We start from the raw sequence: 14,256 nt of genomic DNA, 5'->3' as shown, positions 1-14,256 counted from the left end.
TCTTTATGGGCAGATGGAAGATAAAGTATCCAGCACTGCTATTAAGAAAATAAAGAAAAACGATTTGAGGGAGGGCCTGTGTTCTCACTGTTTGTTTTCATGAATGTTGACTTTTGGCTACAGTTATATAATAGTTGTTTGGCTCTGTGTAGCTAATCAATAAATTTTTGAGTTATTAAAATACCATAAAATTTGTTTATGTACAAATACAGTCCCTGATGTTAAGCTGTAGTAGTAATAACCAGTTCAGTTTAGTAAATTTTTTTTTTTTTTTTGAGATAGGATCTTGCTCTGTTGCCTGTGGTAGAGTGCAGTGGCACGATCATAGCTCACTGCAGCCTTGAACTCCTGGGCTCAAGAGATCCTCCTTCCTCAGCCTCCTGAGTAGCTGAGACTACAGGCGCGTACCACTGCAGCCGGCTAATTTTTCTATTTTTAGTAGAGACAGGGTGTTGCTCTTGCTCATACTGGTCTCGAACTCCTCGGCTCAAGCAGTCCTCCTCCCTTGACCTCATAAAGTGCTAGGATTACAGGCATGAGCCACCACACCCAGCTTAGTAAACATTTTTTGAGCATAATGTGGAGGATCTAGTGTGCCTTGAAGGAGTTGAAGATGAATAATTCTAGTGGAATACTCCATTTTTGACTAGAAATAATGAAAGGTTAGATTATTATTAAGATCAAGTAATATTTTGGGTGAATGTTAAAATTGAAGCTTAAAAAATAATTAAATTCACCATTCTGCCTACAGCCAGAAAATAAGGAATATAAACTATACTTTTAAAAGAACAAAAATTGTAAATGCAAATTTTTTCAAATACCGGTTTTTGTCAAGTGTATTTTGAGAATACAGCTTTAATAATATCGGTCCCTGTTTTTAAAATAATAACTGAATTTTCCATTTGAAATTCATAATACCTTTGTGAAAGATAATAGAAATCATGTAACAGATAATTCAGCATTTTGTATTAATCAACATTTTACTGTACTTTTCTTACCTGTTGGGAAAATTAATTTTTTTCTGAAATTTTAGACATAGTCAAAAATCCTATATCATTACAAAGCCTTTCAAGAGAAAAGTTGAATTTTTAAATGCCTGTGTCTGATATTATAGTCATTACATTTTAATAAGTTTTAAATAGCTGATTGTTATAAGACATTAATATTTTAATGTTGTACTGATAGTCATAGTTATTGTTCAGATAAACATCTGTTTTTTCTGTATCGAGCCATAAGTTAACACTTTTTAAAATTTCTTATACTTTATATCTTAGGACTATCTAAATTTGTGACCAAATGAAAAGTTTTGAATTTGGGAATTGAGATTAAAAAATATATAGCGCCATTTATGCTTAAATAATTCCCTAATTTACTTCATTCCAAAATCTTATAAATGGACTCTCAGCTTGCAAGTGGTATTCTCCAGAAAAACTGGTGGGATTATTTTATTTTCCTTATTTTTACTGGTAGCTTTCATCATTTTGTTGTGGGTTTTTTTGTTTGTTTCTTTGTTTTTGTGGATACAGAGTCTCACTCTGTCCCCAGCTAGAGTGCAGTGGTGTCCTCATAGCTCACAGCAACCTCAAGCTCCTGGGCTCAAAGGATCCTCCCGCCTCAGCCTCCTGAGTAACTGGGACTACAGGTGTTGCGCTACTGCGCCTGGCTAATTTTTCTACTTTTAGTAGATATGAGATCTTACCCTTGCTGAAGCTAGTCTTTAGCTCCTGAGCTCAAGCGATCCTCATGCCTCAGCCTCCCAGAGTACTAGGATAACAGGTGTAAGCCACTGTGCCAGCCTGTAGCTTTCATCCTAATAGAGGATCTGAATGATAAAAGCAGTTAAAGGGTAGGTGCTAGGTTTATTTTTGTTACTTATAAAAAGTATATAACAAATAAGGTCATGTTTTAAAAGAGACCAGCACAGAGCATGAAATGGAATAGACAGGCTGTCCCTTTTACTCTCCCTCCCCACTGTTTTCTCAGCTGTAACTAAGAGTAAAACTTTTAAAAAGCATTTATTAGAATAGCCTTTCTGGGTTGTTGTTGATTTTTTTTTTTTTTTTTTTAATTTTAAATGAACCAGGGAAGGAAGCCAGAGAAAATATTTTGGAGAAAATTATAAACATAAGATAACTTTATTCTTAAAAAAAAATACCCAAAAACCTAAATTCTAGGCCTTCAATATTTATCTATGTTCTTCTAAAAACCACGTCAGTTATTTCTCTCTGTTTCAGCTGAACAGTTCTTATATAGCTTTAATACTCAGGTTTTAAGTAGTATACATTTGGATATTTTATTGAAACAAGTAGTTTATATTAAGAATGTTCCAAACTACTTGAGTATAACTTAGTAAGCCTGCATTTGTTTGGCATTGACAGGAAGTAAATAAACATCAGTATAGTTTTGTTTTGATGAGAGTTACTCTAAACTTTAAAGGCTCTATACTCCAATGAAATGCTAACAGGTGGACAAATTATTCCCAGAAATAACTTGAAAATGTGTGCAAACTCTCTGGACTGATGCTGAGGGCCTTATAATATTCCCATGCCCTGAAAGAGGTATAGGCAAGTTTAAAAGTTTACTATAACCTTAAGTATTCCTAAATACAAAGTTGTTTTATGGCCTTCTTTTCATTAAATTATCACAGTACAACTAAGTTTTCACTACACGTTAAACTAAATGAATATTAAATTAACTTGAAAAAAGACTCTAGACCATTTGAATAATCAGTAGTAAATAAAAGACGTTAGGAGCGGGATTTGTAGACTCCCATGTTTAATAGCTTTCCTCATTGTCTCTGGCACTTTTGCTTTATCTCTCTTGCTCTCTTTTTTTCTCTATAGCCCTAGCTGTGTCTCTGTCTCTCTCTCCATATCTTTCTATTTCTGTCATGTTATTCAAAGCTGTAGTTTGTTGCCTCATGTCTGGTTTTGATTTCAGTTGAAGAATACAATATGTCTCTTGCTAGAAAGTGGTTTTACTGAATTTGGTTTTTGCTTTACTTTTGTTGTTTCATGGGTAAATTCCAAATAACAGTTTTTATTTAAGAAAAAGTTTTTCTTATTTTTATAACTGTTCTCTTAACCTTTCTTTTACTTAAGAGATTTAAAAAAAAAAAAAAAAAGTTCCAGTGTCCACTAATCCAGAACAATATATTTCTCCTTGCAACGTTCCAAACGAGCAGAGGCTGCCAATCTACCACCTAGAATTTTCGAACATGCATACTTCTTCTGATATTAACATGTTCTCAGTGTGACCTGTACTTTAGTTTCAAATGATTGTAGCTGTATGTATCTAGGAAAGGGAGAAAGAGAAGCTCAAAATAGGTATATCTCATATTGTGTTATCACTTATGAATCAGGATTTCAAGAGTCTTTCTTTCTCTCTCTCTCTCTCTCTCTCTCTCTCTATCAGTCTATTATCATCTAACAAGATAATGTCATATATCTATACTCTGTGTGTTAAAAGGACTCTCTGATACTTCCAGTCCTTGTTTCATCTTCTTTGGGTAAGGAATTACCTTCAATCTTCTGGTCATAAACTTTAGTTATTGTCACTTTCTTTCAAGTTCTGGAGTTCTTTAGAGTCTATCTCTTTTTTATGCATATCTTGGTACCAAAGACAAGATATCTTAAAATTTGTTGCCATGAATTTGAATTTGTCTCTCCAGCTTGTCATACTGTTTTATATTTGGTGAATTACTTTTATCTAGTAATTCTTTAATATACTCCATGACCCACAATCACAAGGGTATTTGAGATTTGATGATTAAAAGGGAAAGTATGTAAAATTATACGTAGTGTAAACATGCAGATTAAGATATTTTGATTAGCAAATATTTGAGTGTGTTTATTTTGTGTTATGCACAAAATATGAGGACTGCAAGGAAGCATAAGACATGGTCCTTGTTCTTAGCCAGCTTACAGTTAAGTTGGGGAGATAAAATATACAAAATATACTTTAAGAGATAAATATTGATAAAAAGTCTCAAATGATAGCATAACAAATAGAAACACAATTACTGTGTTAGGGTGTAGGGATCACTTCAGGGTGGATGATAAGAGAAAGTTTTGTTGAGGAAGAAGAATCGCAACTATGCCTTGAAAGATAAATAGGAATTAAGTCATTAAGGAGAATGAATTTTATAAGTAAGAGGACCGTTGTAAGCAACAAGGTAAATATTAAGACATGTTCATACAGTAATTTAGAAAGTTTGTTTGGAATAGAGTTTGGAAATGATGATAAGACAAAAACAGATGGATTGTTGCTGGCCTCAAATGATTTCATAAGCATATATAAGTAAATCATAGGATAGTCTAGAAGATAAGAGGAAAACAATTTGGTTGCCAGTAGTAGTATTTCAGGTATAAGGAGAACTACTTTAGTCAGTGAAGTCATAATGAAAAATTGTAGTAGTGGGTAGAAGGGAATTTGTGAAGAAAACGTTAATATAAGACTTGGTGGTTTCTGACTGATAACAGGGACTGGGGCTGGAGGGTGACAGAGAGGAAAGATTTAATGTTTAGAGTGTTGAGTCTGGGTGACCTGGACAACAATGTTATTATTAATGATTGTATGGAAGACATGAGTATACCTCATAAAATTTTTAGGGTATTTTAAAAGATGCATAATTTAAAATTTTGTAGTATTTTCTAGGTAAGATGCTTTCTTCTAATCAATGGTATGTTTAAAAAAATTGAATAAGACAAAACGTGACCTTGGTTATAGAATTAAAATGATTCCATAAGAGGATGATTCTACCTAAGACAGCCCATATTTTTAACCTTCCTACTTTGTGTTGAGGTCTTCTAGAAGTACATCCCATATTCAGCTGTGTGTGTGTATGTTCCTTGTGATTAATTTAAACTCTGGAATCTGCATTCTAGTGCTTTTAATATACTTCATTTCCAGATTTATCCACTTTTTTCAACAAGCCTTCTTGATTCCTGAACATCAGATGATAGGATTTTAAAACTAGGCAGGACTCTAGTGATCATTTAAATTATCTCTGTCATTCCACAGAGAGATTAGTTGATTTTGCCCATTCCTGTTGGAGAGTTTGTTTGGGTCTTAGACCTCATTCCTCTGTTTGCTTTAATTATTCACCTTTCAGCTTCACAAAAATTATGTTAGAAGTTGTGCATAGTATCCTCCCTCAGAAATGCTACCAGTATTCTTCCTTAAATGTAATAATTCTATCATTATTGAAACTTTTAACTCAAAAATTTTTGTAGTAAATTAATTTTTTTTAAGTTCAGTAAAAATTTCTAAACTATAACAATGTTATACTACTTTTTTGGTAATATGTCTAGAATTCTTTAGTGAGTATGAGAATTTTCTAGTGAGGGAGTCATTATTTTAACATGTCTGATTCTCTTGTTGCCTGCTTTAAAAAATAAAACAAAATCCTGTATCATAATTGCTGAATATATCTTTTTTTCCTTAAATTCTTATTCTTTTTAAAATTTTTGCTGTTATTGGTATATACTAGTTCATGGATTATCTCAGCTATTCCTTATTGGTATTTAATGTATATGAGTTTTATTATGTGGTCTTTATTTACATATGTCCCAAATAACATACAAGCATACTTGATTTAATTAGAGGAAAAGTTCATCTAAAATGCACTTATTTTGAAAATTTATTACTTATTAATTTTACTCTGTTTTCTAATTATTTTAGTACAGCATGCAGTAAGTGCTAGCATAAGCTATATACTGTATTAAATTTTACATTGACTCATTCTCTTGCTGTGCAGTACATTTAATTTTATGATAGACTCGTATACCTTTGAAAAGGATAGAGAGGACATTTTCTTTCTTTTGGATTTTGAAAGTAAACCTCATTGCTTTCTAGTTACATGTCTATATTCAAATAATGCCTTCGTTATTAAATTTTTGCTTTGAGAATTCCTTCTTATAAATACTTTGATCCTGGTTTAAAAAGATGAAATCCTTTTTAGAGAGGAATATTTACCTTTTTTTCCTGGTTGGCTTAGTTAATCATATTATATGTTGTTAAAATAGCTAGGGTATTTTTATTTATATAGGGAAAGTAAAATCTTTCCTACTTTGTATCATCAACTGTTTAGAAAGCCTACTCTACATTTTATAGGTATGAGTTTATTATCTGAGGAGCTGTTAATAAAGATAAACTTGGTTTTTTACTTAATAAGGTTAGAAGCACCTTTCTAATTGGCTCATGAGTAAAGCAAATTCTTTCAATGCCTTTAATGAACATTAATCCAAATAATATACTTTCCCTTTTTTCTGATACGATTGAAATGTATTCGTTTCCTCTGTATAAAAATAACTTTAGAGTTAAACAGATGCTAATTATTTAACAACAAGAAAATTGATACCATCTTGCCATGTTCACAATGGAATGTGTCATATAGGACACATACGGATTTTAAATATGATTGTTATTTTTTTCTTTGCTTTTTTAGAGCTTTATAAGTTCCAACTCTCCTAAAAGATTCTTTCAGAGATCTACTAATTGTAAATGTGGCAACATTAGTAAATAATATGGGCATAGGGTTGATTAGTTCCCCTTCCCTCTACCCTGAAAATGTAGAATAAGATTGTTTAAACATCGCATGAAGGATGCTGTGCTTATGAACATTTATCAGATTTCCTTTGTCATTGCTGAGTTGGACTACTTTAAGGTCTCTTCCTTTTCACTACTATGTACTTAAAATTGTAATTTTAGACTTATAATAGTATTACAGTTCTGAAAACATATATTAGGGTAGATTTATAAAGTAGTTGCTTTTTTGTTTTCTCTTGCCTTCTGTGCAATTGTGAGTGAACTGAGATAAATCATCTAACAAAACATGGCTAAGGCAATTTCAATTCTGTAATTTTGAGTTTTTGATGTAAAAAAGTCTATTTAGAGGTCTACTTTTTTCATATGGTTACTTATTTATAACAGTCATGTAACTTCTCATTTGACTAGGAACACATTGAAAAATAAGGACTTAAATCCTGATGTTTCTACTTATGTAGTCTTTCATTTTTGACAAATGCCTAGCTAGCTATATGGCTGCTAATCTTATGTATGCCCTTATGTTAATCTGAAGAAATGGTTCTGTTCTTTCTTGGTTTTGGATTGTTTTAATGTAGACTTGGAATTAGTTATCTTCCTCTGCTATCTTATCATCCCTCCAACCTTCTTCATACCCAAGAAATAATCCTGTTTCACTTATGATTCATTTTCTTACTTTTATGATAAGTTTTTGTACTAGACATTAGTTTACTAGTTTAATATGATTACATTTTAAGAAAAGCTATACTTTCTTTTCTGTTTCATCCAAAACAGCATTAATAAGCACGATTATACACATTTCTTCTTTTCTTTAAGCCAAAGGGAAAAGTAGTTTTCTTTTTGAGGCAATCCCATTTGTGGTATTATATTAACTTCTTAGGCAGAACCCTTCCTTTTGTAGTGATATTTTCTCTTTTGACCAAAGTGCAAACCTTATGAGAAATCAGCTGTTCTTCTTCTGAATTTTAACTCAGTTCTGTATTTAGTGAACTGTACATCCATCCTTATGCCAGATTTTTAATACCAAAGAAAGGGAATTACCACTTTTCTCTTTTCCAAGCATTTCCTGGGATATTACTAATAAAACTCAATTTGTTCTAGATCAGTGGATACCGGAACAGAAAGGAGGTATTTCTTACCTGATAATGTGTGTGTGTTCCGATTCTGCTAATCCAGACATCCAATCGCATTTGTGAAATCATCCTTAGTTGTTATTTGTTAGGGAGTCAGCTCCCTATTTTAGTTGTTTCTGAAATTCAGTCCCTAGATGTGCTTTAGATAGGGTAGAATTTTTACCTCTTTCAGAACACTGCTAAAGAAGTTTTCAACTGGAACATAGTCTGAAGAATCACTGAGAGCAAAAAATTCAGAGTGGTGATTGGCCACCTCTGTTTGATTGACAGGTTGCAGGGAGAAACCCATTCGTTCTGGATTAATGGAACTGGAAAACAGAAAACAATTATCAGGTAAAGAAAACCTTTTCTTTAACCTTTGAAATTCACCATTTAAAAGATGAGTCAGACCACTAGGGAATTTATTACCAAAGAGAATAAAATTTAGTGTCATGTGATCTCTGGCTACTACTTCCAAGAGTTAACCAAAAATTCGCTACCATTTGCTACGTCACCAGCCTTTGCAGAAAGGGTGTGATTGAATAGAGATAGATGGAATGTAAGGCTCAATTACATTTTAAATCTGGGTTTAAAACGTGAAGCAGAATTTTATGGGTGGGAGAGATTGATGTTCTTTATTTCCTGAATTGTGTCTGGTCTGTGGATAGAGTATTTTGTTTTTTAAGGCTATGAATCTGACACTTTTCATAAATATCCACAAATTTTATTACTGTACTATGTTGTATTTAATCTTCACTTCATTAGGATGTACACTTATACATCTTTTATCATAAAATTATAGTAACAGTAGTGACCAGTTCTTTATATTGTAATGGCAATTTTCTTATTATTGATTAAATATATTTCAGATTGAAGGCCAAGGACATGGTGCAGTATTTGACTGCAAATGCTCTCCTGATGGTCAGCATTTTGCATGCACAGACTCTCATGGACATCTTTTAATATTTGGCTTTGGGTCTAGTAGCAAATATGACAAGGTACAGTATGATGAACATACACAATAATGTCCTTATTTCTTTAATCCATGGATGTGTAGGGGTTGTATTTTTTTTTTTGAGTGGATAGGCATCAACATTTTTGCATTCAGCATGAAGTTTGAAGAATCATATTTTAAATAGTTTGGAGACTTATGTTTTAGAAAGGAAGAGGAAGACAGGAGTTGTTAAATCTCACTTTTTTGTAACAGACATTATAAAATAAATATATATTTTGGAAGGAATAACTTTTTACTTAGCCAGCTAGAGTAATTTTGATGGGAGTTCTTTACTTGGGGTATGTAAGCTGGGGATAGAAGCTGTTGTCTGTAGTATGGCTCTTTGAAATGATATAAAATGTTTTATTTACATAGACAATATGTATTTATCTAGAGTACAAATCTGTGGCTTTTACGTGGTTCTCAAAGCTGTATAACCTACTGATGGTAGCTAGCTAATGTTTTCTATTAAAGATCTTGTCTCTCTCTTTTTTTAAAATTTTTGAGATAGATGTCTTGCTATTTTGCCTAGGCTGGCCTGGACTCCTGGCCTCAAGCAATATTCTGGTCTCAACCCTGGAGTAGCTAGAATTATAGGTGGTTTCACCACACCCAGCAATTAAAGACTGTGTCTTTAAGATTAGTGACTAAAAGATTTAAATTACTTGTGGTTGAGTGATATAAAAGGTTAAGATAGTAAAAATGGAGTAGTTTATAATTTAGTTTACGAAATTCCAAATTAACTAATAAAATTTTGAAGTTACAGATGTGTCAGGGTTAAGTTCATATTAATAATTTTATATTATCTTAAAAAATTTAGAGAAAATGGTTATTAACGCTTAGAAAATCTTAAGTTAATATTTTACATTAATATTACATCAATCATGCTTACTAGGGATTTAAGATAAAGCATGGTAGTTCTCTGAAAGTAAAAGTACTATTGACTGATTTATGCCTAGATTTTATTTTACCATTTAATTTTAAATCAAATATTGAATAGCTTATTTTTAATGGTAGTTTTTTAATGCAGTAGTCCCCCTTATCCACAGAGGATATATTTGAATGCCCCCAGTGGATGCCTGAAACCACAGATAGTACCAAACCGTACATACACTATATTTTTCCTGTATAGTTACGGTGGGTAGTGTATACAGAGAGTGTGGATGCACTGGACAAAGGGATGATTCATGTCCCAGGAGGGGCGGCATGAGATTTCAGAACAGCACACAGTTTAGGACTTATGAGTTGTTTGTTCTGGAGTTTTCCATCTAATATTTTCAGACCCTGGGTGACTGTGGGTAATTGAAACTGCAGAAAATGAAACTGTGGATGAGAGGGAACTACTGTATATCCAGTCTCATCCTTGTTTCAGAGAAAATTTAAAGCACATACTTTTCTGATCTTAAAATTAGTGTAGAAAATATAAATATCTGTTTACTGTTAATTCCAGGAAATATTTTTAATTATTGCTTAATACATTTGTTTCTCATTAGAGATGTTGTCGATTTTTACCATATGTTTTTCTTATCAGAGATGTAGATTTTTATCAACAGTGATAAATTTTTATTTTTCCTGTCTTTTATGGACTTTTCTTTTTACAGATTGCAGATCAGATGTTCTTTCATAGTGATTATCGGCCACTTATTCGTGATGCCAACAATTTTGTATTAGATGAACAGACTCAGCAAGCACCTCATCTTATGCCTCCCCCATTTTTGGTTGATGTTGATGGTAATCCTCATCCATCAAGATATCAGAGATTAGTTCCTGGCCGTGAAAATTGCAGGGAGGAGCAACTCATCCCTCAGATGGGAGTAACTTCCTCAGGTAGGTGCTCATTTTCATAGATAACCAAATTTTCTTTTTCCCATTGAAATGTTAAAATTGCCAATTAAAGAAAACATTGTCTTCAATTGTTTTAAGCAAATGAGAAGTAAAAGTATTGCTTTATACTTTTCTAAAGTCTTTGACAAAGCTTAAAAATTACAAGGTAGTTAAGGAACATTGGAGAGTAAAGCAGTAGTTTTGGTTTATATCTGTTTATAACCCCTAGTGACTAATAAATGTTTCTGTATTTGGTGTGAGACAAGTCAATTCATTGACTATTCATTCAGTGACATTTATTGACAAACTTTTCTGCTCCTGACATCTGCTAAGCCATGGGTATTCAATAGTGAGAAACAAACAATCCTTGCTCTTTTGGAGTGGGTTAGGTAGATTAATATACACAGTTATAAACAAATGCTTACTTAAAAATTATGATGAATATTATTAAAGGGAATAATAGTATGATGTGAGAGACAAAGACTAGGTGGCCTATTCAAATGGAAGATTGTTTAAGAAGTGATACATTTTCAAAGGTTTATAAGAAGTAAGATAGGGATGAAAATTGTTGAGTGGTTTTAGTGAAATGTAATGGAGGATGAAAGTCAAATTCATTGAGGAATTGAATGGGAATTAAAAAGGGACATAGAATCTATAGACTTCTCCTCTCCCTCCTCCCTCCTTTTTTTTTTTTTTTTTTTTTAAGAGACAGGGGCCAGTCTGTCACTCAGTTTGGAGCACAGTGCTACAATCATAGCTCACTATAATCTTGAACTCCTAGGCTCAAGCAATCCTCCTGCCCCAGCCACCGGAATAGCTAGGATTACAGGGACATGCCACCACACACTGCTAACTTTTTTATTATATATTTTTTTAGAGACGAGGTCTCCCTGGGCTATGTTGCCCAGGCTGGTCTCGAACTCCTGGCTTCAAGTGATCCTCCCGCCTTGGCCTCTCAAAGTGCTGGGATTACAGGTGTGAGCCACTGTATCTGGCCCTCTGTCCTTTTTGACAAGAAATGTAGAACCACTTTATTAAATTAAAATAATGGAGAGGTTCTATAAAGAAGATTAAACCACTTTTGTCATTATGAATCCTTCTGTTATATTTTAGACTAGGAAAATATTTACAAAAAAATTTAAATCCTAGACTCTGCTGTAACAGACAGAATCTTTAAGTAGATGTTGTGATGAGGAACTTCTAAAAATAAATTTATATTCTGTAAGCAGCACAGAAAAATCAGTCAATCTCATTGCATTGTAGCAAACCCGTGTCTTATTTTTCTTAAAGGATTGAGCATAAAATTGCAATGAAGATGGACATATTAGATAGAAAAGGGCTACTCTTAGAATTAACCATGCCCACTTAGAATGTAGGGTTAGGAGAAGCATTAGAGAGGAATCATCCCTGCTGCTACTTGTAGAGAGAGTAGGGCAGTCTAGCATACTTGAGTATCTGGGGTGTGAGACTGATGTGTCTTAGTACATGAAGACAGCATGAACACAAAGCATTTGAGAACAAGTAGTAGTCAAGAAATCTAGGCAGGTGTTCATATTGGAGAAGTCTAAGTATTAGAGCAATATTAATCTAGTCATAGGACTGAAATTAAGAGAAATGTCTTTAGTTTCTTGGAGAGAAACTGGCAAGAATCAGATTGTACCTAGGTCTCAAGATAGGTATGTAGGCTGGAGTTTCAGGCACAGGGAAATAAAATAAGGAAAAGACTCATTTATTAAAATTAGTGCTACTTAAATGTTAACATTATTACTTTTTTCTCCATTTAATAGTTTATAAAGGGCTTTCGTAAATCTCATTTAATCTTTGTACCTATGATATTCCAGTCCTGAAAGTTGAGAGAAAAAAAAGTAACAGTATTGTATCATGAAATCACAGAGACTGTAACCCCACCTCTGATTCTCAGTCCAGTCCATTGTTTTTTCTTCTTTATAAAGTGGTCATGATCTTAAAAGTGAAATAGATACCAGTTATTAGTATCCACGAAAGAACCCATAGCAATAATAAGGCTTCATAGTGACTCAAAAAATTCTAATCCACAGATTGAATGTGTTCTAATTCACAGAATTGAATAAAAGTCTTTTCTGTCACTATTTTAGACTTAATGAGTACAAAAATAGTTAATACAAAAATACTTTTTGAAAAAATTATATTATTACTAACTATAGTATTTCTATTTATGAATCTAGATCTATAATAAAATTTATGTTGGGAAATCTCTTAGAGTTATTATAGGTAAAAACTGATTTTGGGTATTGTAATAATAAATTGGCTTGAATTCAGTTTTGTTATATTGACACTAGACAACCTACTTTAAATATGCTTCCTCAGTTGTAAACTTGAGCTATACCAGATTACTCATCAATATTCAAACATGACCAGGAAAGAAGCATGTATAGATAGACATTTGAACTTTTACCTCTGTCTACTTTTACCACTTTTTAGCTTTGTGACCTTGAACAAATTATTTTATCTATTTAGTTTTAGTTTTATTTTTTAAAATGAAATGTTATGCATTTAATACGTATAATTACCCTTTCTGTGTATCTTTCTTATACTACTTCATTTCAAAATATCCTTGATGCTTTCTCTTCCCAGTGTAAGCCCACTCTAACTAACCTGATCAAATCTTCTCTTATATACCTGCACATTTGATATTAATTGTTCCCTTCTCTACTCTCATGGTAGTATTTTTCATATATTTTATAACACACTTTTTTCATTTATTTAGCAGGATTTAACAGTTTTTAATGCCTAGCATTATACTAGATTTAGAGACTATAAAGATAAATAAGACAGTTCATTCTTTTGGGGAACCTAACTAGTTTGCTTGCTTTATGCTATGTATTTGGCTAAATACTAAGATATGTATAGATTGTTTAAGGAACTGAAAGATGATACCAGCTTATTCTTTCAAAGGCAGTTTAAAAAATTTCACAGAGGAAATAATTGGTGCTAAATAGCCATTTAGTTGGTGCTTGAAAGATGTTTTTCAGTTAATTTTTTAAGTGGGAGTATTGTGTTCAAAAGTTTGAAAGCATGAAGGTATTTTCTTGTTAGGAGAGTAGAAGAATCAAATGATTCTATATGACTGGTACGGGTGAGAGTTAAGGGTGAGAGTTGATGCTGTAAAAGTAGGATGGGTTAAAATCCAGCAAGTTCCTCCATACTTCAGAACCTTTGTACCTTTTGCTTTCTATCTGGAGTGTTCCTTTTCTAGCTCTTCACATGGCTGACTGATTCAAGCCTCAGCTCAAATGCTGCCTTCTCAAAGAGGGCTTCTTTGACTTTTCTGACTGAACCATCGGTAGTTCCTGTTTCTCTTCCTTCTCCCTTTCTCTTTCTCAGCACCCTCTTTATTTTAACACCATTTTTTCACACTCAAAATACATTTTATCTGCAGCATTATGGTTTGCTTTTCCCATTGGGAGTTAGCTCCCTGAAGGGCAGGAATCTTGATGTTTCTTATTCACCACTGGATGCCCAGTACCTAGCATAGTTCCTAACACATAGTAGACATTCAAGAATTTGTTGAATAAATGAGGCAGTAAAGTTTTTTTGAGAAAGTGAGTTTTTCTTTTGAAAAGAAACTATGGTCTAAATGGAAAATCTTTTGCTACTTACTAGATGTATGACTTTGAAGAGTTATTTTGGTTTTCTTATCTGTAAAATGGAGTTAATATGTACCCAACTAACTGAATTACCATAAGGATTATGAGTGTCTGAGTCATGATAAATACTTAGTAAAAGTTAGCAATCATCCTC

The 14,256-nt window shown here is 32.8% G+C and overlaps 1 protein-coding gene across 2 annotated transcripts in view; it reads left to right on the top strand.

Moving 5' to 3' along the window:
• Positions 1-14,256, top strand: part of LOC123633016 (pleckstrin homology domain interacting protein) — a 131,595-nt gene that overhangs the window by 59,687 nt on the left and 57,652 nt on the right. For both annotated transcript variants that reach the window (XM_045543919.1, XM_045543917.1), the window contains exons 16-17: positions 8,528-8,656; positions 10,254-10,479. In XM_045543919.1, coding sequence (XP_045399875.1) covers positions 8,528-8,656; positions 10,254-10,479 — 355 coding nt within the window. The remainder of the gene's footprint in view (positions 1-8,527; positions 8,657-10,253; positions 10,480-14,256) is intronic.

Source organism: Lemur catta, chromosome 2, assembly GCF_020740605.2.
Source record: "Lemur catta isolate mLemCat1 chromosome 2, mLemCat1.pri, whole genome shotgun sequence".
In the NCBI taxonomy this organism is placed as follows: domain Eukaryota; kingdom Metazoa; phylum Chordata; class Mammalia; order Primates; family Lemuridae; genus Lemur; species Lemur catta.
This window is presented reverse-complemented; position numbering and strand designations above follow the sequence as displayed.